The sequence below is a fragment of the Lutjanus erythropterus genome, chromosome 8, assembly GCF_056507025.1.
Source record: "Lutjanus erythropterus isolate fLutEry1 chromosome 8, fLutEry1.hap2, whole genome shotgun sequence".
Lineage (NCBI taxonomy): Eukaryota > Metazoa > Chordata > Actinopteri > Lutjaniformes > Lutjanidae > Lutjanus > Lutjanus erythropterus.
Window position 1 is genome coordinate 27,321,237 of NC_139324.1, and position 24,953 is coordinate 27,346,189.

The 24,953-nt window shown below is 38.0% G+C and overlaps 1 protein-coding gene across 1 annotated transcript in view; it reads left to right on the plus strand.

The window, feature by feature from the left end:
* Positions 1-952: 952 nt before the first annotated feature.
* chn1 (chimerin 1) overlaps positions 953-24,953 on the plus strand; it is a 49,712-nt gene continuing 25,711 nt past the window's right edge. Inside the window, exon 1 of the mRNA XM_084725122.1 lies at positions 953-1,104. Coding sequence (XP_084581248.1) covers positions 1,043-1,104 — 62 coding nt within the window. The 5' untranslated portion in view covers positions 953-1,042. The remainder of the gene's footprint in view (positions 1,105-24,953) is intronic.

A 24,953-nucleotide genomic window follows, 5' to 3' on the forward strand; every position in this document is an offset into this window, starting at 1 on the left:
CATCATCAATGATACTGGTAAAGATTTAAATTGCCCCAAGGATAAAAATGAGATAAGTTTTAGATTGTTCTGCATCTTATTCCATGTTGCATGTACCCAGTGAGAAAAACAGGAAAAATCTGATATTTACTTAAACAGAAGTACAGAAATATTATTAACACAAAACCCAAATTCCAAAAAAGTTATTATGTGTAAAAAAAAAATAAAAACAGAATGCAATCATTTGCAAACAAACTATGTTTAAGTTTTTTCATGAAATGTTCCCAAAACCATGTTACAATATTCTTTGAACAATCATGTTTCACCGAGTGGTGAAACCCAGTCATGCTCTCACCTGTTCAACCTATTTACCTGTGGAATGTTCCCAACAGGTGTTTTTGAGTGTTCCACAATGTTCACAGTCTTTTGTCACCACTGTCTTATTTGAAAGGCGTTGCGGGGTTAAAATGCAGAATAAGTGTAGGCTATATTTATGAAATTCAATGAAGTTGAGCAGGAAAAAATTGCCTAAAATGCCTATTCAAGCCCTAGCCAAAGCAAACTGAAAGCTGTTCTTGAAGCATTTGGAGTACATGCATGGTTTTTTGAAAGCTAACACACAGTTTTCCCTCAGTCCTCCATTGTTAAAACTACTTTGTGCATATTAAAGCATTAATACAAGTGCTTTGGTGGTGTAAACTATCTAAATTTTCAGAATTTCCCTATTCTAGTTTCATATTACACATAAAAACAGCATTTTGCTATTTTTTTGTGGAAAACAGCACACTCTATTTCGGTTGGTTTTGTAGTTAAAGAAAGAAAAGAGGGAGGGTCTTCCTTTCAACTCGAAATCTCATTTGCTATTGGCTCAAGTGAGGTCTCAATCAAGAGCGGCGGCCATCTTGAAAAAAAGATATTCTGTCACATGTGGGAAACTCAAGACACAGCCACACATAAGCGGCAATAACAACTGAACTCCGCTCGTCATTACAGTTTACGGGTATTAATCGATAAAAATTGTGTGTTGGACTAAAAATGTTGCTGGATTGGACTGACTGGACCGATGGAACAGGATCATTTCTGTCAGAATACTGTCAACCGCTGGATTACTATGGAGCTTCAATGGTGAGTTGCCTCAGTTTTGTAATTGTTTGCTGGTTTGCAACGCTGATTGTAACTGCTGTTGTGACTGCACCTCAAAATGTTTGGCATCGGTGGAAACACAAGAATCTCAGCTCTCTAACGGTATGTCGCATGAGTATACAGGTTTACACAGTAGTTGTATATTTTGATTGAGTGAGAGAGTAAACATCTGCTGACTGGTTCGTGCAGTTTGTGGGTATTTGTTGATGGAAGTACTGTGTTTTGTACCAAGTATGTTACTGGATTTGATCGACTGGTACTTTACCACTGTAACAAGACTGTTTCTGTCTGAATATTTTTGATCCGTGGGTTACTGTGAATCGTCAGATGTAAGTTACACAAATTTTGTAATTGTGTTTTTGTGGCTCAGATTGATCCTGCTGTTCTGATTGTGTACACATAGAAATAGTTGGCACCGATGGAAACACAATAATCAATTGAGTATTAGTCAAAAAGGATTAGAAATAACAAATGAGCATGTTCTGTTGTATTTACACTATTTTACACAGCATTCCAACTGTTTGGAATCAGGGTTGAATTTAAATTTACTTTTAATTTACTCTGTTCATGTTTGCTGGGCAGTTTAATCTAAAATATTGCATCTTATCTTATTTGTTGTTTCAAAATAATATAGCTGTCAGTAAAAAGTACAACATTTCTCTCTGAAATGTATCACAAAATGTAAATATTAAAATAAAAGTACTTCACAATTGCAGTTGAGTAAATGTATTTAGTTACTTTCCACCACTGTTGCTAGGTAGATTGTTGGTTGCTACAAATGCAATTATCTGGACCAGCCAATGAAAAGTAACACAAGGTGCACTTGGACATCACTTGAATATTTAAGATGGAAAATAAACCATCAACTGATAAAGTATAATGCTTTTTGTTACAGCACACAAAGCTGTGAAAGATAGCTACTGGGCTGCTTTTCTGATTTTTCTTTCTTCTCTTTTTAAGGATTAAGGCTTAAAGCTTACAGCTTTTTGGTTTGATCCTGCCTTTATTACATCAACTTTAGGATATGCATTTCTAGTTTCTACTTTATATTTTATATATACCTATTTAAAATCATATATATCTGTGTCCTTTCATATTACCTTCCCTTTGCATCTTGGCTACAGGTTTTTTATCCATTATGCAAAGCACTTATGTAAATGCCTTGCTGTTGAGAGGCATTATACAAATAAACTTGCCTTACTGAGTCAACATTGAGCTGCCATTTGCCTTTCAGCACAGTGTACACAAAACACAGCTGAAAATTGGGTAACCCAGGTGATGCTGATGTAGCTAGAATGTAAACACGCTCCTCTTACTGCTGCATTAGTTAACAGGGAGGCAACACACAGACTGCTAAACTGGCAAAAGTTTCTAAAAGACTCAAAGGAGTGCAGTATGCATGATGAAGGGTCACATTAAATGCCAGTTGTCGCTGCTAAAAATCGACTTGTTGACTTAAGCTGCACATGCAGCCATTGTACATTATTCTCAACTTAGAGTCCCATGTGAATCCATCCCAAGTGATTCTGCTGTTTCAAAATCTCCCTTTGACAGTAATTAAAGTGCAGCAACAGAATGAAAGACTTCTAAAGGGCAGAATCAATAGGATTTGTGTGAGCCGTTTGAAAATGCACCAGAGAGATACTTTATTGTTGCATCTTGTTCCCAAAACATCAAAAACTGACATTTTGGGTTGGAAAAGTGTCCCACACACACTTCTAGCAAAATAAAGAAACCAGAAAAATATTCATGTGAGAAGCTTAAATTAGAGAATTCTGAGATTTTTATTGAGAAGTGACTCAAAACAATTATTCGGTTATCAGAATGGTTAGAAATTAATCTAATAGTTGTTTAAAAATTGATTAATCATTGCAGCTCTAATCTAGTTGCAATTATTTTGACTAATATTGCAAATGTAGTATGATTTGCAATATAATTTTATATAATTATTCTCAGTTTCATTGAAAAACATTAAAATTATTTGGTGTGACTCTTGCAGGGATCTGTAGCAAGCACAGATGTTTTCTTAAGTCTGCAAAATATGATATATGGGACAGAACATACTGAATTTAAAATGGTATTTTGACACACATTTTGCTTTTAACAAATATTGCACCTTATGTGTTTTTAAAAAGTGCAGCCATGTTGTGATTTAGACAGAATTTGGATTATTTGTTGACTTAACAAAGGGACGATCTAACAACTGAACTTCTCTGATGAATCCACCTGCACCAGCTCTGACTGTCCAGCAGGTGGCATCACATCCAAAACAATGCTTCAGGCATCTGACTCAATGAATCTGCTTTTCATGTAACATCATCCATATTATTGTTAAGAGGGCTCACAGAGATGAAGCGCTTCTTTGTTAATTGACAAAAACAAATAAACACACACGATGCTCAAATTGAAGACTTACTCAACAAAAAACACCAAGTGGATTTTTACTAATTCAACTTAATTAATTTAAATCTGAGACGATCTGCTTTCTATAAAATCTTCATCCTCACATGATAATTAGAAAATAATCTGTTTTCCCTCATTCACTTATGTTTTATATGAGACTGAGTTTTGCCTGGAAACACAGTGACGCTGCCTCCCAGTGTTTAACTAGGGCAGCCTTGATTAGCTGCTGATCACAGAGGGGAGAATAGTAAATGTTACTATGTAGGTCACAGCATTGGCGAATAACAACACTTTTGGCTTTATGCTGCATATTTACAAAGCTGGAACCGAATGATGCTGCAGCGGGGCTCTTTGCATCTTTGAAGTTAAATCAAAGGGGGAGAGAAGAAACGGAGCATCACTGATATTTCTCTGTTCTTTCTCACCTCCACTCGCAGACTATTAATTTTGATTGTTTGATTAATTAAATTCCCCCTGGCAAACAGCTCTGCGTTATTCATTATTCACTCCATAATGATTTCAATGTTAATTTGATGAGGGTTTCATTAATGAATGCACGGCGTTTAGAGGTTTCACCGTTTTCTGGCTCTCAGACAGACAGCAGCGTCCTTTGTGCTGAACATGATCCACACATTGTTTACTGATCATCATAGGCCTGGGAAATACAGCTGAAAAACCTGTCACAATAGAGAAGTTTCATTTTGGCTGATATCTATAATTAGTGATCATGTAGGTTGTGACTGATGACATATTATGTATTCCAACGGGTGGAAGTGGCTAAGATGATGAAAAAAGTATGTTGTATTAGTGCTGGGTGATATGGACAAAATCAAATATCACAATATTTTTGACCAATATCAGTATTGCAGCAATATTCTAGGGATGGCTATTAGTGTTTTCAAAAACAATGAGATCTTTACTTTGATAAATAATTATCTGTAATATGGATATAATGACTAAGTAGGTTAAACCGGCAGCAATTAATCTAGTGGTTCCCAAACTGTTTCTGCCGTGCCGAAAAAAGTTCAGCCCCCGAACCCCACAATTCTTATCAATCATTAACTATAACTGAAGCAGCAACTGATTAAAAAAAAAGATTAAAAAGTTAAATCTTAATGAAATAAAGGTCAGCAAATAGCATCAATTTGTTTATTTTCCCTATATAAATTATATTCATTCAACTGTTTCACTCTTTATTTCTCCCCTGGTCCTCTGCGCCCCCCCTGTAGTGGCTCGACCCCCCCCCCCCCCCCAGGGAGGCCTGCCCCCCAGTTTGGTAACCACTGGATTAATCAGTAAATGTGAATATTTTATGGTTTCTTTACTCCTCTCTGAAAAGTAAACTGTATACTTGGAGTTGTGGAGAAAGACCTTTGATAAGACATTTGAGGACGTCATGTTGGACTTTGAGAAACATGGTTTATATTTTTCACCATTTTATTGGCCAACAGCCAATTGATTAGTGGAGAAAATTTGATTGATCAATAATGAAAATAATTGTTACAGAGTAGGTCCAAACATGTGGAGTAGGTAATATAGAACAATTACATCACTTCATTGTAATGCTGCCTTTAAAACCAGGAAAAGACAACACTCGTGCTGTATCACAATATAATGATATCCAAAATCGAAGGCAACGTCTAGTCTCACATCACAGTATAATATAATATTTATATATTTCCCAGGCCAACATATTCAATTAACTTGCTTTTTCCCCCACTCCCAACACACAGCAACAGTCTGCATGTTTCACAGAATTAGGAGCCACACATGTGGACGTGGAGCCGTCACATACGGCGGAGCCTAATTGGGAAAGAATGGCGACAGAAATAAAGATGGCCAGCGTAGTGGTTGGGAGTCTCTCTGTTTTACCCTCTCGATAAATGAGCGGGATAATAATGTGGAGCTGATCTGCTGACAGGCAGACTGCTCCAGCTGTTCCCATAATTCGACAGGTATTACGCTTTGGCCCTCAGCAGTCTGCCTCAGCAGACTGGCACTTAATTAGGCAAGGATTAAGGCCAAACAGCCTCATTTACGTGAATTGTATCATAAATACAAACTGGCTAGCCTTTTCCTTCAGGGGGCATCAGGGGTAAGTTGTAAAAATGCCGAGGTCTGCTGAAAAGATGATGCTCCGGGCCTGAAACTCCAGATTTCTCAACAATGAAGCCTCCTTCCCCCTGCTGAGAGGTGCCGTTTTTGAGCACACGCTTTAACCCCTTGAATCCAGGGAGACGGAGATGAAACAGCTTGATTTACATTTAATTCAGATTATGTAAATATACTGGTTGTGTCCCAAACCAAACATGGGACACAATGCAAGCTGCCTGCAGCACCATGCAGCAAAGATGGCCTCTATTGTTATTCAAATTAAAGGAATAAAATATTTCTTTCATACATGGTCAGGGCATTTAATTGAACTCTTGATGAGATATAATATGTTCTCTCTACAAATACTGATAAGCACTCATTATTTTCAGTTGGCAACCTCCACATACTGTCATACTGAGGCTGTTTGCTTGTGCTCTTGATTGGAGGGCGACTGGGCATGGCATCTGGCTCAGCCACCAAGGATGTGCATCTATTTAATAGTATTATAGGGGTGTATCAGCTCAGCTATCGCACACTGCACTGCACGGGTGGAGGCAAATCCCCAGTGGGTATGTGCACGTGCACTGAGCGAGCTCGACTCCAATCCCTCCCCTGGGCACCGACTCTCTGTGGTGCGTCTGGAGGCACCAAGACGTCTCCTCCACCAGCCTCTGCTGTTATTAGCATGCATGAAGGTCTACTCATGGCAGGAGGTCTGCTACTGTATGAGCAGGTCTTAGTCTAGTACTTAAATCTCTGCCATGTGGATTTGATTATTTTCTTATCAATATTCTATGGAGGTCCTCTCCACTGTCTATGCTGTCATGTGAAATGTTCAGACACCATTTCTTTCCTTCCTGATACTGATTCTTACTTCTGAACTTTGTGCTTCAGCCGATACTGTGCACCAAACGGATACAAGTGCATTAAAAATTGCATTTTTTTAAACTGCTGTATAATCCTGACCCTTTATGGATGTGATATAATTGCTGACTCAGGTTAAACCTGCTGTGAAACATGAACACAGTGAATGAATGTCATAGAACATGACTGAAGATTGACATATGGGACACTGTTGGAAAGCAGCAGAGTCCTGTCTGAGGACTAATAAATCATGTGGTATCGGATCAGCACATAGACCCACATAGTCTCCAGTAGCAGAATATTTTACATTATCTGAGCCATTTTCCAATACTGCTATCAGACAGATTCTTTAATTGGCACTTAGACACAGACAGCTAAAAGCACCCCTGCCCCTCTTATATGCAACGTATATACAGAAGACACCCAGTCTGAGATTGTTGTTTTGTATTGTTTGTATGGTTTTTGCATTATTTTGGGACATACCAGTAGTTTAGTATCTTTTTGTGGTCATTTTGAAACTTTTCTGTGGTAATTTTTTGCATGTTTTTGTGGTTGTTTAAATCTTGGAAACCATCAGCTATCGTCTGAAGACGATTTAGCCTCCGTGGGCAAAGTCCAGTGTTTCAGAGCTTCCGGTGTAGCCAGCAGATATCCGGATAATGGATATAATGGATATATCCAAGCCAAGACTTCCTCTTCCCTGCACTGTTCATTGTTTACAGCCCGATTAGCAACTTGAGATGCAAGAATGGAGTTGGAGGCTAATCCCTATAAACAGATGTCTGCATATGAATGCAGATGAATTTTTAAAAAAGCTAACTCGTTGCCAAAGAATAGCTTATAGGTTCTTAGATTGCATTTTGGCCAATGCATTCTGCCTCCTGTTCTCTACACAGACTGACACCTACATGCAACCTAAGGCTGGGCAATATATTGATATTATAATGATATAATGATATGAAACTAGATATTATCTTAGGTTTTAGATATTCTTATGATATGGAAGAAGTACAGAATTCTGTACTGCAGTATAGTGATGTGAATTCTTTGAATTTACTAGACTATTCTCACTGTTCTGTTATTTGTCTTTACCCACTTAGTCATTATATCAACATTACTGATGATTATTCATCAAAAATCTCATAGAGCTAATATTTTTTGGAACCACCAATATTCAACAGTCATTCCTGGATTTAGTCTGTATCACCCAGCTCTACTTAATATACTGTTGGGTAGTTAAATCTACAACAATGCATCATATTTTATAAGATCATTGTATGTTTGCACTAATGTAGAATTTATGGTATGTTATTTAAGAGAATATGTGAACATGAAGATATATATCAAAATGATTAGAAATTAATCTAATAGTTGTTTAAACATCCATTAATCATTGCAGCTCTAATCTAATTGCAATTATTTTGACTGATATTGCAAATGTAGTATGATTTGCAGTATAATAGGGAATGATCATGTTATATCATTATTCTCAGTTTCATTGAAAAACATTAAAATTTTGGTGTGATTTTTGCAGGGATCTGTAGCAAGCACAGTAAAATGTAAAATATGATATGTAGCACAGGACATACTGAATTTAAAATGGTATATATAAGATATATATAGTGGCATAGCCTGAAAATATTGATATTTTTTATGATCCATATCGTCCAGCCCACAATCCTGTCCCTTGCCTACAGATTCTACATTCAAATGTAGATATCTCTTTGTAGAGGTTAGCTTCTCTGTCATCATTTTACATTTTTCTGGTGATTTTTGTGTCTTTCTCTGTGATATTTTTGCAGCCCAGGGGGCACCTGACCCATCTGTGTATGCGATGATACAAGGTTGTACTTTCTGATAAAAACAGGAAGAAGGGCTGGAAGTCATTTTGTTAAGCAGACATTCACTGTTTGCTGTGGTGGTGATGGAAGACATACTCAGATCTGTGATAGAAGTAAAGGGCCTAAATATTTCTATAAAAGATTACGGTATGGAAATATTCCTTTACTTGTCGTTTAGTTCTGCATTCAAAATCCCACGTCCCAGAATTTGTTATTTCCAGCCTTTGTAAAACATCTTCTGTAAATCAAATGGTGCTGGAATACTGTTAAAACAGCTTTTGATGCTTTTTGTCCCAGCTGGCCACCATGAACCTACTGTCTGTCATCAAGATGCATTTTTTATTTTTTATTTTTTTTACTACAGCTAAAATGGGATCATGTTTGTCCGTCCCTTCCATCCTTCCAGTGGCCTCTGGGTAAGTGACTTTAAAAATGATTGACAACTTCCAGAACACAACATGTTCTGACCCCCGCTGACATTTCAGAGATGTTATGTTCTTCCTTTATGTGCCGTGTCTTATATCAGATACTGGAGGAAGGATCCATGTCTGCCTGCTGCTCTGTTATCTCTCTTAATGAGCTGTTTGGAACTTTTCACTGTGTTTTTTTTTTTTATTAGGAATACAAGTTTGAGGGATGTTATTGTAGTGAGTAAACACAGTTATGGCTTAGATGATAGATTACTGTCAACAAACCCCATGGAAAGATCAAACCCAACAATGAAATTATCCTACTTGTATAGTAAAAGTCTGATATATCTTATTCCTCTGTGAAACAGGGCTCCATTATTCGACAACTGTAAAAAATGCATCAGTGAGACATGTTCTTTTATTTTAATGATCATAAGCAGTAGTTTATTTTGAGCCACGTACACTGCTGTGCTGCTGTATATATATTAGATCTCAACCTCCTTCGCTCGTGACATCCTAATATGAGGTAATGCCCACTTGCAGACCGTTGACCAAGATGCAGGACTATAAGTTTTGAGCAGTTAAACTGAGGATTAGGGCTGCACCATATGGTGGTCATATTGACTAAAATTTTAATTGCAGTATGATTTAGTGAGAATAATCATTTTTATGTCATAATTTTCATTTTCAGCGAAAATAAATCCCTAAAAATCACGATGATGTGATATCTGTTGGGCTCTGTACCAACGTCTGGAGAACAATACAGTACTTCATTATTACAGTGTTTCGTCACACATTTCTCCTTTAAAGAAAAAAATAAAGGTTCTGCAGTTTGGATATTGCACCATACTGCAATTTCAATAAGACTGTGTTTAAGATTTACAGTAATCTGTCGGCAGAATATGGCAGAAAGGGAACATGACATTCAAAAGTGTATAATAACCTGAAAATAAGAATCATGTGTTCAATGTTTGTATCCACAGAGGGCACAGATCCTCCACCATGTTGCACTGCCATGTTTCTGCAGTAGCCTAGAACGGACAAACCAAACACGGGCTGTTGAGAGGGTCTTTCACATGTTTTCGTGGCCGATAAAGTGAAGTATTTGCAATCTGCGAGCTCACCATTAGATGCCGCTAAATCTTACATCCTGGTCCTTCAGTGTTTTTGTATCCCCTTCATTGTCAAGTAGAAAACCACTGCTACACTACTACTAAATGTTCAGCAAGCTGAAAATAGTCCCCGACAAATTTACTCCCATTTGAGTAACATTTTCTAAAAACTACAGAGCTGTTTTAGGAAATTAGGATTTAGAAACAAATGGACTTAAAGCTGAGGGCCACAAACAGGGTTGGTTGATCGTGGTGTTAAGAAATGTGCACTTATAGTCACCTAAGAAGTTTTTCATCAGTCAGCCATCATTAAAGGGACAGTTCGCCTAAAAATCGTACAAAGACATATTTTTTCCTCTGACGTGTAGTGCTGTCTATCCATTTAGATAATTTGGGTGTGAGTTTCCAGAAATCATGACCTGGTTACTCAAGATAATACACAGACCTTATTGTAAGCTGTTTCATGTAGGAACTACTTTTTTCAACAGTAGAAAGAAAGTAGTTCTTGCATAAAACTGTTCACAACAAGATCTGTGGTTTATCTTGATTAACTGGGTCAGAGATCTGTAAAGAAACAAAGCTTTTGAGATTTTCAGATGTTTCTTTTTGGTGCTTTGAGCACCACAAGCTGTCTAATTCCATCAAAACAATCTAGATGGGTAAACAGCATTACAGACAATAAAAATGTATTGAAATGTATCTTTAATTTTGGGGTGAATTCTCCCTTTAAACTTCACACGTTCTCTTCTTTTTTTTTTCAAGATGAATCACCAAAATCTGCTTTCGTCTCCACTGGCTTGTCACTTTCTTTGTGTCAGTGACACCGTTTGAAGGCAGAACTGTCTAGATGTTTGTTTCTGTTTCATAATTCATAAACATCGATTCACTGGCGACAAAAAGACATGAAATTGTCTTCTGATCTCAGCGTGAGGACAATTTATTTTTAAATGATTTGAAAATGTGCTGTCGAAGGTGCCTCCTGAGGTGTCTCTTAACCGAAGTGCTGATTGACCTTTCGCTTCAGCGTGCTTACACGAGGGAATCTTCTTCACTAACTGCTGATCGGCGCAAAGCCTTATTGATCGTCGGACACTTCGGCGCAGATCCGACGATTGATTTCATCTACAGAGGTGTCAGCAGGAATTCTTATTAATTATAATATTACCATATTAATATTAATCCTTAATTTTTTTCTGAATTATTTCATGATTATGTTCAAGAATAAATCCTCGCTTCATATTCTGCATGTAAAATGAAGCTGTGCTCTTTCAGGAGCCATAAAACATCATCAGTGTGTTCTTGACATTGACTCGCAGTGTCGATCCCCATGTCCGCCCCCCTCTCCCCCCTCCCCCATCACCGCCACCCCTCCCCCCCGTCGTCTCCCTGCGCACTGACCAGTGTTACTTATTGCTCCTGTATCATTGTAGGCACAGTTGTGTTGATTTATTGGCTCGGCAGCGATCTTGATCCCCCTCATTAGCTCCTTCATTACGCCGTCGATCATTTCATGGTGGGCCATATTGTACACTGAGTTTTATTGAGCTGGCTCCGAGAACACTTCTTATGGTCGGCGGTTATCATGATAGATTTCGCATTTCTCACATTCGAGCTTCAGGTTTTTATTCACTTTGTTGTCAGTAATAAGTAAAAAACAGTTCAGAGGATTGTCCTCCTTTCACATTATGGGATATTTATTTCTTTAAGTTAGTTTAAAGCTATAATATGTAACATTTCTGCATTAAAATGTCTAAAAGAGCTATGTATTATATTTTGTTGAGTTGTGCTCTTACGTTATCACAAATGTTTCGAACAATGGTCAAATCGAATGTAGTATTTCCTACTAGCCTCTGGTTGCTATTAGTGATGTGTGCTAGTCGATACCACATATACTAGTCATTTAAACTATTCATTAACATTTTATTAATGTACAACACTAGTTAACTATTGCCACTAAGACGTTACGCAGCCCCTCTCACTGGCCTGGATGCAGTAATCAGCAAAGTGAGACTGCTGCTGCCGCTGCTAATGTTGGCCGCACTAAAGCTGTGAGGATCTGAATGCAGTTTGGTTATTGAAGAATGTGAGTGTCGGCTCCAAATGTCTCTTAATACACACAGTATTTTTTCAGACATTATCAATTAATAAGCTGTGCTCAGTTTTAACTGTTTTCTGAGTATTTTCTTACCTTTAGACTAGTCGACTAGCCTAAATTAAAATTTCAGTTTAATCAACAGCAAAATCATTTTAAAATGTTTTGCCATGAAAATCAGAATAATGATTTAAGAATGATCATTCCCTCTAATACCATATTGCAATCGCAAAATCAGTCAAAAATAATCACGGTAAGATATTATTTCAAAATTCTTCAGCCCATTATCTCGTGAAAAGAGCGTCTGACAGAGCAGGTTTCTCCACTGTGTGGCGGACCTGGTGGGAGAAAAAATATAACCCTGTGCAAAAATGTCTTTTATTCTTGTTGAAAAAGTTTTGAGATGTTTAAAGACAAAGAAGAATATTTGTATAAATCAAATTTTTGTGGCTGCATCTATTTTTAGAATAATATTTTCAAATTTTGATGTTGAAGTAATCCAAAGGTAAAAGATATTCAGATTACTTGTTTTGTTGCCGTTTTTAACAAAAATTGCTATGCATTCAGTAACTGACTATATTTCAAATTAATTTTAATCAAAACCTTTGTACTTTAGATTTCCAATTTCTCCAATTTGCCTGTGATCATTTAAGTTTATTTTTATCTTGAATACTGAATTTCTTTCAACAAAGGTTTCATTCTTTCAAAATCTCTACTGACAAATTAACAAACCCCTCATACTACACTGTTAAATAAGTCCTGCTCAATATTCATTTCATTCAACTAATCGTCTGGACATCATATGAAGCGAGGGGGAAGGTTTTAGTTTCTAATTTAATGTGATGAACAAAGTAAGCAGCTTTAAAAACATCTGCAAATAACCCTGCTGCTGCTGCTGTTCATTCATTATCAAAGCATCAACACACTGTCCAACAAACTCAAGGTTAAATACTGTTTTCCTCTCTGCTTTGCATGTTTCAGCTACTGATTTACTGCAGATTTCTAAAAGAAACTCATTGACTTCTAAATGATGCTTGGCTCCATTTTCTCTAAATGTATGAGGCGGTTGTCTCAGGTTTGACTCACCGTTATGCTTGAATAGTGCAGCTGAAATGACCTTGTCTATAGGATATAGGTGAGAATTTCACACGTGAGCCAAAGAAATACAATATGCAAAGCGCCCATTTTCTACTGTCACTCTGAATTAAATCAATCAAAACACTCTCTGCTGTTTTATTTTCCTCTAAATTGTACTTTACGATGTTAATACATCTTTGTCTTTCCATCAATAACTATAATGAGTCAAATGAACAGGCATCTATCCTCCACTGTCTCTGATTGTGCTGCTGCATTTTTATATTCATCACGAGCCATAAAAAATGAGCCAAGTCCATTTTTGTCACAACAGCTGTATCTTCCAATTTCTTCAGCACTAACTCAAGTCAGTCACCCTTTAATGGGATTTCCATAAATCTGCTAAATGGGTTTAAAAACAGCCTTGCCCTGATGTGGATTTCAAAAATCCTTATGTGGACTCTGGAAATATGTTCAAGATGCACACAATTTGACAGAATTAGTTCTGTCTCAGCGAGACTCAGCCCCAACACTTAAGTCTGGGCTGAGCTTGATGAAATTAATGGGATTACAGAAGAGGCCGCTAACCCCCCGATTTAACTATCAAATGTTTAAGAGCAGCGCCGAGCTAATGAGGGCACTTCTCATCACACATGAAGGGGAGCGGGATTACTGTGGTTTATCAGATGACACCAGAGACTGTGAGGTCACCGCTTTATTGGCAGTATTAAAGTCTGTCTTATGATTCTCATGCTCATAAAGAGTATTAGAGAGGCGAAACGAGGACCGTGTCTGTCTGACAGGCCTACAGAGACAACAGCATAAACGCCTCAGCTCTGCTGTGCCAGCTGTTGACAGACCTGCGAGTCCAAACACAGCAAGCTGTGCGAGGGACAGCCGTGATTTCAGGAGATATATTTTCCTGAGTCGTCATACGATGAGCATCCATTGTTCACTAGGGATGTTAACAATAAATCAAAGCTCACACATTCATTGTCAAAGACAGTTCGTGCTCATTTTTTTCACATGCTGTGGTCGTGGCCGGATACTTTTATTTTGTTTCATGAAAAAGGAAAGCAGAAGCACTTTAAGTAGAAGAAAAAAAGACTTTTATACCAACAAAAATGCTGCACAAATCAGATTTATTATTTACAAAAGGACATTTCTCTTGTCTTTTTCTTTTCTTTATTTGTTTAACATCATAATATATATTGTGTAGTGGACATTTTATTGTGGTATTATTGTAACTAGAGTTTTGGTATCATTATGTCCCTACTAAAGTCTGGTGATGTTTACTATTGTTATTTTAATCATTGTCAACAAAACATGAAAAGATTGAAACCAACAACTAATTGATCCAAAGGTTCTTTCTGAAGCCGAAGTCTAATATAACTTAATTCATGGAAAATTATAAGCATTCTTCACAATTGTAATACATTTTACAGGCTAAACATGCCATTAGTTAATCATGAAAAAAACAGAAAGAAATTGATCATTAATGAAAATAATTGTTACTTGAAGAACCACTCTATAATGAACAGTACATTGAGATTTTGGACATTTATTTGCTTATCTCTAATGTGCAACACATTGCATTGTGGGATTGTTAGCAGTAAGTTTATTAAACTAGAAACAAACAAATTGTCTTTTACAACAGCAGCCAGCAAAGCCTCTTCAGAGAAGGGGCATAGACAAAAAGAAATATCACAAGTTAAAAAGACGGCAGCACGCATCCAAAAACAGTTCAACACACTCACTGCTTACATACAAGCACAACAAGCACTACATGTGACAACAAGCATTACATAAATTACATGCAGTGTAGCACATAAGCTTCAGGCAGAACAGACAACAGCGTCAGGCAACAGAACGAGGTTAGGGAATAAACAAGCAGAAAGACAAACAGGCAAAGCAAAAACAGCAGCAGCAAGAGAACGAGAACACGTCCTGAGTCAGTGAAAGATGGCTCGGGGATGAATTTAATCAGTTTTAGTGGTAAGGTTGTCAAAAGTATCTGACATCAACGTGTTTAAAACAATTCAGTATCAGTTAATTATAGTGCCTTTAATTATAATCATATATTAATTATAGTACAGAAGAAAAAAAAGAAAAGTCCTCACTTCTAAGACCTCCGTCCAGTTCAGTCTTTACTGTCCTGCCTGAAATTCGTCTTGCAGCAAAACCAGACAGTGTTCAGGGTCTTTTTCTTTTTGTGCACCTAGGACTGTTTCCCCTTCTTTTTGCTGTGAAATTGAGAGATATAGAGTATAATTTTTTAATGCAAAGTTTAAAACTATGGTTATTGCAACAACTTTTAGTATTTTTTGCAGATCGTTACACTCTTTTGCTTCAGCAGCCTAAATGACATACGTGCTATGGACCATTTTCTTTGTTTCATTGTGGGCATCTTTGAGGGCAATATATAGTGCATACATTTCATACTAAAAGTCACACACTCAAATAATGTTTTTTTTAAGTGAGGGATAATGCCCAGTGAAGTATTAATTAATTAATAATCAGATGGTTTATTACCTGAACAATGTATTCCACCCGTACCATGGTCACTTGCCAAAGGAAGAAAAAAAAAACCCCAAGACCATAAACATTTTCATGCAGTTCAAAATCTTAAGTTTTTCACAAGGCACAACTCAGTTTCCCTGGTAACACCTGAGGGTTTGACTAATACCTGGAACAGTGGCATACGTTAGCCAAGGTTCTTATTCAGTCTAAATGTTGGTCAGCACTCCAGTAAATAGGACAAACCTTAAATACCACTTGGCAACGGAAGATCAGTTCTAGTCCACTCTGCTCATAGAAGCGTTTGGCTCAGCTATTAGCCTGAAAGTTAATGTTGTGCTTGCGAGATTCAAAGTCAGAAACAGAGCATACAGTACACGGTAAACTGTATATAACATATAATTTGACAGCATGTTTAACAACAGCTAGCTATCCATGTCATTGTCCCCAAATCAATGCTAAAAGTTTTGCAGACAAATAATAAGCTCTGCTGGATTTGAGATGATCACTTATGTGATATCAGTACATTCGGAGGGACAGTGTACTTCCTGCAGCTTGTGTGTTACAGTCACCATCCCATGGTGTTCATAGGATGAAACACTAAATTCTCCCAGTGTTAAAATTCCCATAAAACAGCTGGTCGAGTGCTTAGTAGTAATGTGTTTCCTGGAAAACAGGCAGCTAAAAGGGAATTCTCATGGACATTGACTGGCGTTTACCCCCCTGCCGTTCACCCAAAGTGGTCGATGGATTTATGAAGGAGTGGGCCTATTACCTGAGTCATCCCAGACAGACTGGTACCAAAACACCTTCACCTTCAGAGACCAGGGAATAGACTAGGAAAATTATTTACACTTGTGGTTTTGCAATGACGTGTCAAAATTAAGAGAAAAGCTCTGTGGAGGAATAAAATCTTGCTTTATGAAAAGCTGAGAACAATTTACAATTTATTTCTGATCTTAAATGAATCATGTAGGGATCTGGTTGGTGTTATTTTGGACACGGGGAGTGTGGAGATTTCCTTTATTGATCCGCTGTCACAGCATTGTCACACTGATGAGAACGACTGTGTGTATTGTCTCAGCTTTGTTAATTAGATCATCCAGTATAAAGAGGGGGAAGACCTTGTCATCCACAGACATTAATTGGTGATCATGCACAATTTACATCTGTTGACGAATAACACTACATGCAAAATAACCTTCAAGGAGCCACATTTTAGAAATAATAATTGAAAATGTTCTTGTAGACAGTCACAGAAACCCTGCAGTTGCATGTCTAGGTTCCTCAGATTGTTCTCAAACCTGTGATACAAATGCATCCTTATTTCAAAAGATGACATGTCTTTGAAACTGTTTGAAGTGATTTTGGAGAAAAATTTGATTCTGAGAAAAATATCCAGAAAAGTTAATGAGATGTAGCACGAGTCATCTTGTGCCTTATTTTTACTCCTTCCTCATCTTCCATTTTCACTCCCTTCTTTCATGTAAACATTTAGTTTTCATTAGGATGCGAGTTTTGAATATTTGATCCGCTGTCCATCTGTGTTCGACATGCAGTGTATGTAAAGCGCAATTCAATTCTTGGCACAGAGCACAAGATTAAAATTTGAATGCAACAAAGACACAATTGCTGCCATGTGGAAAATAGATTAAATCACAGTTTTATTTATAATAAGCCCATTAAAAAATGCCAAGATCTGTCGGTTTGTCAGACATGTTGTTGTCCTGGAATCATGATCGATGGTTTGGATTTTTAACTTGCATTTCAACATCTTTCCCTCACGCCAGACAGTGGTGAAGATTGCCGCCGTGTCGTGGTGATTGTTGCCACTGATTAGCAGACTTGCAGCTGCTTGCTTTCACTGCAGCAAATGAATTAATCAAGACAACAAAGACAAGCTAATCACTGTTTTAACATTCGCCCATTAAATGAAGTGATGGCTAATTACTGTTTGTGCTTTAAGACAGGCTTTCAGGAATTTTTAAATTGCTTTGAAGTCAGATATCGTCTCTGATTGATTTCTAAAAGATCTCTTTTTCTATAACCTTACACTGATGGGAGCATCTTTTTCCTGTCTACATGCACAGAGATACAAAATCTCTGTATGTGGTGTGTATACTGAAAATTCTCCCGTGACTGTGTATGTGTTTGGCATTTGGAGTATTTGTATTTGGAACATTAAAGGATTAGTTCACCCAAATTACAATAAAACATTTTCCTACTTAGCTCCAGTGGTTCGTGGTCATTTAAGTTTTGTCTAAAATGTTTGTCTGCAGACACGCTGGTAGTATAGGGCTACATGATACAGCAAAAAAATTGCAGCTTCTGCGATTTGGTAAAGGTAAAGGTCAACTTCATTGTTACATACGCAACCAAAGTACAGTCAGATTCATTCTCCGCTTTCCACTTCATGTGGACTTTATTATCATTTTTGAGAGAACAGAGAACCACAAATGAAGTCCCATTCGCCTCCATTGGAATTGGTGTGGAGGCAGAATAGACAAAGACACAGACAAATATGTTCAAATAAGAGCAGACCAACACAAAACTCTCTACGTGGGAATATAGCACCTGAGGTAAATATGTTTTTAAAATAATGTCTGTAAAATGATCTTTAAAACAATTGTGGAGAAACTATATGGTGGTGCAAAATGCAAAAGGCCTGTATCAAGACCCACACCCCCTGTCGATATTACTGACTCATTCCAAGTTAGCAAATACACAAAAATTCTTATTTTCAGGTGATTATACACTAATGAAAACTTATGAATAACATTAAATTTCAGATGTATTCTTGCAGTAATCACTGTAAATTTTACACACTGGACCTTTAAAGATTTTTGATCATTCAACGGTCAAATTATTACTTTTTACTATAAAAAGTTTGATTTGTTGTAGTAAAAGCAACAAATCAAACTGTTAGGCTTATTATGATTGTGTTTTTATAACAATGTTTTACCATTTATATAATGTCTGTTAGCAGCTGCTCCTGTTGTTCTGACATAGCCTGGACTGTCTGTGTGTAAACATGCAGCTCTGGTACATCATGTAAGCCATGACAGATATTGATCGCTCCATGTGGTGATATTTTCACCCTTTATTAGATTTATGTCTCTGTCCAAACAAGCCTAATACCTTTCTATAGTGGGGCAAATCAAAAACCGCAGCTCCTGGTCTGGGAAGCAATAATGGGGTATTAGGGCGACTTTATCCACAATTGCTCTGTCCAACTCCCCAGCCGAGCTTTGTAAATAGTACCTGTTCAGTCAGCTGTGCATTGTACGCCACAGCTCTCCTGGCTGTTACGTGGTAGAGTATGGCCTGAACAGTATATATGTTTGTAAAATGTTTTTTTAAAAAAGACAAAGCTGTGTCTTTTATTTTGCATGCATTGTTTTTGATCCATCAATACTCAGTTCATCTCTGAGTTTTTTCTTTCTGACTGGCTGACTGGTAATTAATCACTGTTGTCTGTTCTGTTCATCATGAGAAGAGGCCTCCCTGATAGGGGTGGGCAGATTGATTCCCAAAGTATTGATACTACTGATACAAAGTCTTTTAGGATCAATACTAGTGACCTATAGCATTGATACCAAAAAAGAGGTTACATTGATGACATCATGGGCACATCACTGCTGTTGTGTGAATGTTTGCCGTGATGTGATTCACCTAAAGAACATTTCTTTATTTACCATTTAAAAACTGTCTTCTGTTTAAACATGCAAGTAAGTAAGTGATTAACGGTAAAAATGAATGCCTCATGTTTGGTAAATTATTTGGTGGTAATACATTCAGAAGTAGAACAGAAGTAGATTATGACATAATTTGCTTCTTGATGGGACATTGGCTGGAATTTTGTCATTTTAGGGGCAAGGCCACTTTGGTGTTGTCATTATTTGAGGGCACAAAGGCCAGATGTCAGCAGTAAAATGTACTGTAAATGTTCTTCCCCAACCTATATAATGATGTCATACTATATAGTGTCTCATATATAATGAGTTGCTATCTTAAAATAATGATTAATTATAGAATATTTTTTTGAGAAAAGTCCTTATTTTCCAATACTTAACTCAATTTGAGACAATAAGTCATTATTTTGAGAAAGTCTGTCATTATAATGACTTACAGGATCCTTTTTTGTTTCATCACATTTGCAGTATTAACCTTCTTAAGATTAGGACTGTGCATCAAGCAGCACACTGAAGAAGAGACAAGTTTATATAACAGATCTAGCTGTTTGTCAGTGTTAACAGAGACTGCGCTCTGCAGTGTGAACCACAGAATTGTAGAGTAACATCAGGCTTCATGATTGAAGAAAGAGTGTTTTGTCTCTGCTGCGGGTCTACATCACACTGAAATAGCCTGGTTTTCCAGCTGTTCATACCAGGGTTGAAATCTAACACACAATGGTCATGTGTGCAGCGTTTCACTTGATGTTGACCAACTGTGCGCTACACACATGACTGTGCACTGCGAGCGGGGCATCAAGGCCACCGTGGCTGCAGGGCATATCATTTTTTGAAGGCCGTGAGGCCAAACAGAGGAGGCACAGTGGCCATCGCTATTGATCCTGGCTCTGGTATTACTTGATATCAGATTGAAACCAAATGTTATGGTAGTGCCACGGCATTCAGAAAGAGGAGGCTGTGATAATCAAACTGAGAAATGGTTTCCACATCACTGCTGTAGAAGTTGATGGCTGGAGTTGACTCATTCATAAGGCAGTTCGCAAAATAAAGTGTTTCTGTTTGTGGTTTGCATAACAAGTGTTCACACAGAAATGTTAACTATGGTGTTTTTGTCCTTGTGTGTGAACTGTTTTTGCATGTGAAAAGAAGTTGTCATGAGGTCACTACAGAAGTGCTCTTGAGGTACAAATGAAGTTATTTTAGGAACTTATGTAATGATGGCATATGGCTATCCATTTATTAGCCTGAGGGCTTATTGTACAGAGTTTCGATGTTACAGATAGCTGAGATCAAAGTCCGACCTTTGATTATTTACATTGAACTTTAACACTGATCCATCATGAGTTTGAGCTCAAGTTGTTCACGCAAAGGATGGCAAATGATCTCTGACGCTCACAGAGACGGGGCTCTGGAGGAAGATGCAGCTCTCTGAAAACGGACAACCAGCCAGAGGCAAGTTAGGCAGCGTGTCGACAATGAGTGAGATTGTCCTTGCTTAACGGCGCAGGAAGAGATTACGTAGAAACTGACAGTCTCACATTGCTTTGAAATAAATTCGGACCGTGGAAAATGGTTCAGGGCATTCTTTGCAGCTGAATTACCTCTGCAGCAAACTTCCCCTTTCTTCTACCCTGTGTTATGTATTCTCACAGTGCAAGGGACTCATAAATGAGGTTGGATAATGGTGGTGGTGGGGGGGGGGGAGTTCAACCTCAGCGGTTAAAAACAAAGAGCAACTCTGTTTGAAAACCTTGGCAGATTACGTTCATTAGCCCACCACTTGTGTAATGTCTTATTCAGGATATTATGTAAAGTGAAGGTGTTTTTGTGAGGACTAAAGTGTCCAGACAAAACAGTACTAACTATAATTCTGCAGTTCAGATGATTATTCCTGTTTTCCCCGTCTCTTTCTGTCTGACAAATACAGTTCTGTCTTTGATATGCTAACAAGCAGGCTGCATGGGGAGAGCATCATCCACAGACACCGGTGGACCAGATGTCCACCAGTCGCTCTCTTCTGGGTAATTTTGAATGATTTGATATTCATGGCCTGCTGATTTGAAAACTGCCTCAAGCCAAATGCATCGGATTGGACAGATAGAAATACATATACATTCATTCCTAACTGCTGGTTTGTTGTTTATGCAACAATCACTGCCAATCATTTTGCCGTTGCCAGCTGCCATGAGTCCACAATACTGCAAATGGAAGATATAGAGAATATGGTTTTACATGTATATACTCGCACTCTGTGACTTTTGATGGAGTAAGAAACGAGTTTGACTTGGAGGGTGATTCTCTAACTGCTTGTGTTTGTTGACCTATCTGATATATTTTGTGTGAAGTCAGAACTCAAATAAGTGTGCAGTCGTGGCAGTTGTTTCTCTCTGTGATAGTAACACCGTACTCAAAAATAAGATCCAAGCTTCAGTAAACTTCAACAAGTGCCGTTTTTTTTATTTATTGAAAGCTGAACTCACATTGAGTAGCAGGACAAATCTGATTTTCTTTATTTTACAACTCACCATTCACCGTGTGTGAAAACACACATTTTGTATTTGCTATAAAAATCCTTTAATTAAAAGAGTTTCACAACTTTTCCAGTCTGTGCTTATTTGAAAAGTGTGAAAACCAGAATCTGACAACTGATAACAAGAATCACACATAGAGGCTTCATTTTACAGCTGATTATGAGGAAGAAAGGTGACTGATCTGGTGTGTGAAACACAACGTAGCTGTCTGCGTTTTAAAGGATGAAAGTATGAAAGTGTTCTGTGTTCAGCAGAAAAGAGTCAATGGCACAGTGAAGACGTTTTATGATGACAGACATTTTGTAGTTCCTAGATGATTTATCCTCATTAGTTTGGGGGCTCGTAAGTTGAAATGCCTCATCTATTAATATAAGGATTGAAATCTTGTACAGACATTCATGTTACCCTCAGAATTAATATTAGATTTGGTAATCCCCTGTCTTTTATCATCGCGATCTCCAAAGGCACCAGACTCCTTTGGCAAAAACACTGATTTTGCCTCATAGAACACAGGAGTTGCTGTCTGCCACTGCCTTGATTGATAGGTATGCGTATTATTCTGTGTTATTTTGTGAATCTGAACTAACCTTTTAAAACACAGAAGTCACACAATAACACAAACAAACGAACTGATCAGGGCAGCGGTGAGCAAGCATCTCCCGTGTTCTCTGAGGTAAAATTACATTTTTTTGCCAAAGGAGTCTGGTTGCTTTGGGGAGAGCAATACTTTGCTTACATAAGTACGGTTTCCTGTGACAAAGGGCTGATGGCACGATTTTAGGTGGACCATTTTTGAGTGGCTAAAATATATTTTATTGCTGACCCAGTCCGCAGCTCTTCTCTGCCTCCACAAACTGGGAGCGTGCTGACTGACATCTACTGTAGCTAATACACTGACTATTGATCATACAACCCACCTCACATAATCTGAACTATCCCTTTAAAGCACCATCGTTGCCCAGCCAGCCTGGCGATATACCCTCGTTACTACATCCTTATTTAGTTTGACAACAGAAAGAAACTGAAAACTGTCAGATATTTGGAGAATTTTTAGTCTCAACCAGTTAACTCATTCGCCCATTTATTCCATCAATCTCTATTAGCAATCTAACAGCAATTTTTCATATTTTTCTATTCGCTATGGTGATGGTTTAAGCTTGAGGAGGTCAAAAGGGCAACACAAAGGTGGTGTGTATAGTCATGGTCAGGCAAAATGATTATTGTATTAAACATTAAACATAGAAAAATGAAATATGCTGCAAAAGTGAGTGGAGAAGTTTCTTTGGACAATAACTCTTCACTGCTGACATTCACTGTAATGACTTCAAGCTGACCACAGCCGCTGCTTTGGAACAAAACTACCAGATTTTAGCCCCCTTTAGGCAGACAGGCTGTGAGTCATTAGTGCGCCCACTCGAAAGATTTTTGAGGGCGTATGTGGTGAATTCATATGACGAGAACGGGGGGTTATTTTTAACTGTCTGCCTCTGTGCTTAACTTACTCTGTCATTCCCTGCAGAGGTGTTCACGCTGCTGTTTCTAAAACTGTCAGGCATTTTCATGAGCTGAGCCCAGAATATTTCCAGGGATGATTTGAGCTGCGGGCTACAATGCACTTACATTATTATGTCTAACTCTGCTCTCTCAATGACGTCTTTTATTCTTTCCTCCTGTTGTTATTTACACATAGGTTCATTTTTCTTTTATCACAAATAACACACTGATGCTCAGAATGCAATATGTTTTCACTGTTGCGTAGTGTGTATAAAGCACAGTAATCAAATTATTCATACATCAGCACCTCTAAACTATCTATTAACATTGCCTCCTCATGGGACCAGTCATCTAATTTCAGTGGGTATGATAACCAGCAGTGTATAAAAGAAATACACCGGCTCAGAAACATTGTTCTCATGGGAACCTGGCACTCTAAACAGATGCTGTTCTTCTACAGCGAGTGAAACATGATGAGATACAATATGGTCAGCGCTCCACAGGTTTATGTCCTCTTCAGCCAGAGCAGACACCGAGCAGATTACTGATCACAAAGTCGAGCCCTGCTGCCAGAATGTGTCTCGGAGCCACCTGTCCGCAAACACTGGAAAATAAGATACAGGAGCAGCACATTTTTGTACTGAAACATTAGGGCTGTCCTCGACCACCGCTTCCAGTGTGAGCCTACGTGACTATGTTTTACCAGTAGACTTGCATTTTAATGTCCTCCTTCATCATCTGTAATGTGAAAATGTTAATTAAAGTGTGTCTTCCTATAGTCCAGTTATAAAATCAGTGGACCTGCAGAGCTTCTCTCCCGAGGCTGCAGCTGCTGTCCAGTATCACTTGTGCTGTGCGCTCTGTGCTCCTTTGTGCCATGAATTAAGGATTTATTTTGGACCGAACCAGAGTCGGTGATTGTTGGGATGTAGGTAAGTGTCACCTACTCTGCACACACCTTGGGTGTGCCTGCATGGATGACTTGCTGAACAGCATGTCAGGCTTTTTGTGTTTCAATCCCTCTTTTTCTTTCCCGTCACAGTTAGTTTTGTGGTTTTTTGGTGATTTTGAGACTCAGTTTGTAAAGTTTACAGCCTGCCATGTGGTTGAATTGCTCTGTGTGCAATGACACATGAACAACAAGAGGTGAAACCAACTAGCGCACCAGCTAGTATAAAAAATATATTTATGACACTATGACACAAAAATTACATTATATTCATTTTATGTGTATTAAGCACATATTTGCACTCCCATGCATGCCAACTTTGATTCTGTGAACACAGTTGACATAATAAGAGGCAGCATAAGGCACATGATGTTAAACACATGGTAAATGTAAAATGGTGAGCTTTAGACGTGCTAAATTACTTGGTTAGGTTTAGGAAAAGATCACACTGGGTTAAAATAAGTACGTCACATATCAGAAATTACATATGTAATGAAATTTAAATTTAAACTTTAAATTTTGATTTCACACAGTCAGTCTCCTGGATAAAAGTGCTGTCAGCCTGTTCCTGTCCCAACTCATCAGATACCGACAATCTGTCACACCTCCTCGGCGTCTTATACTGAAGAACAAGATACCCTTCAGCAGCTGTATAGGACATGACCAGAACGCCTCTTTTAACACATGACTAACGCTGTGAAACACTCACAGTTTGGTTAGGTTAAGGCACAAAAACTGCATATTTTAGGTTAAGGCAC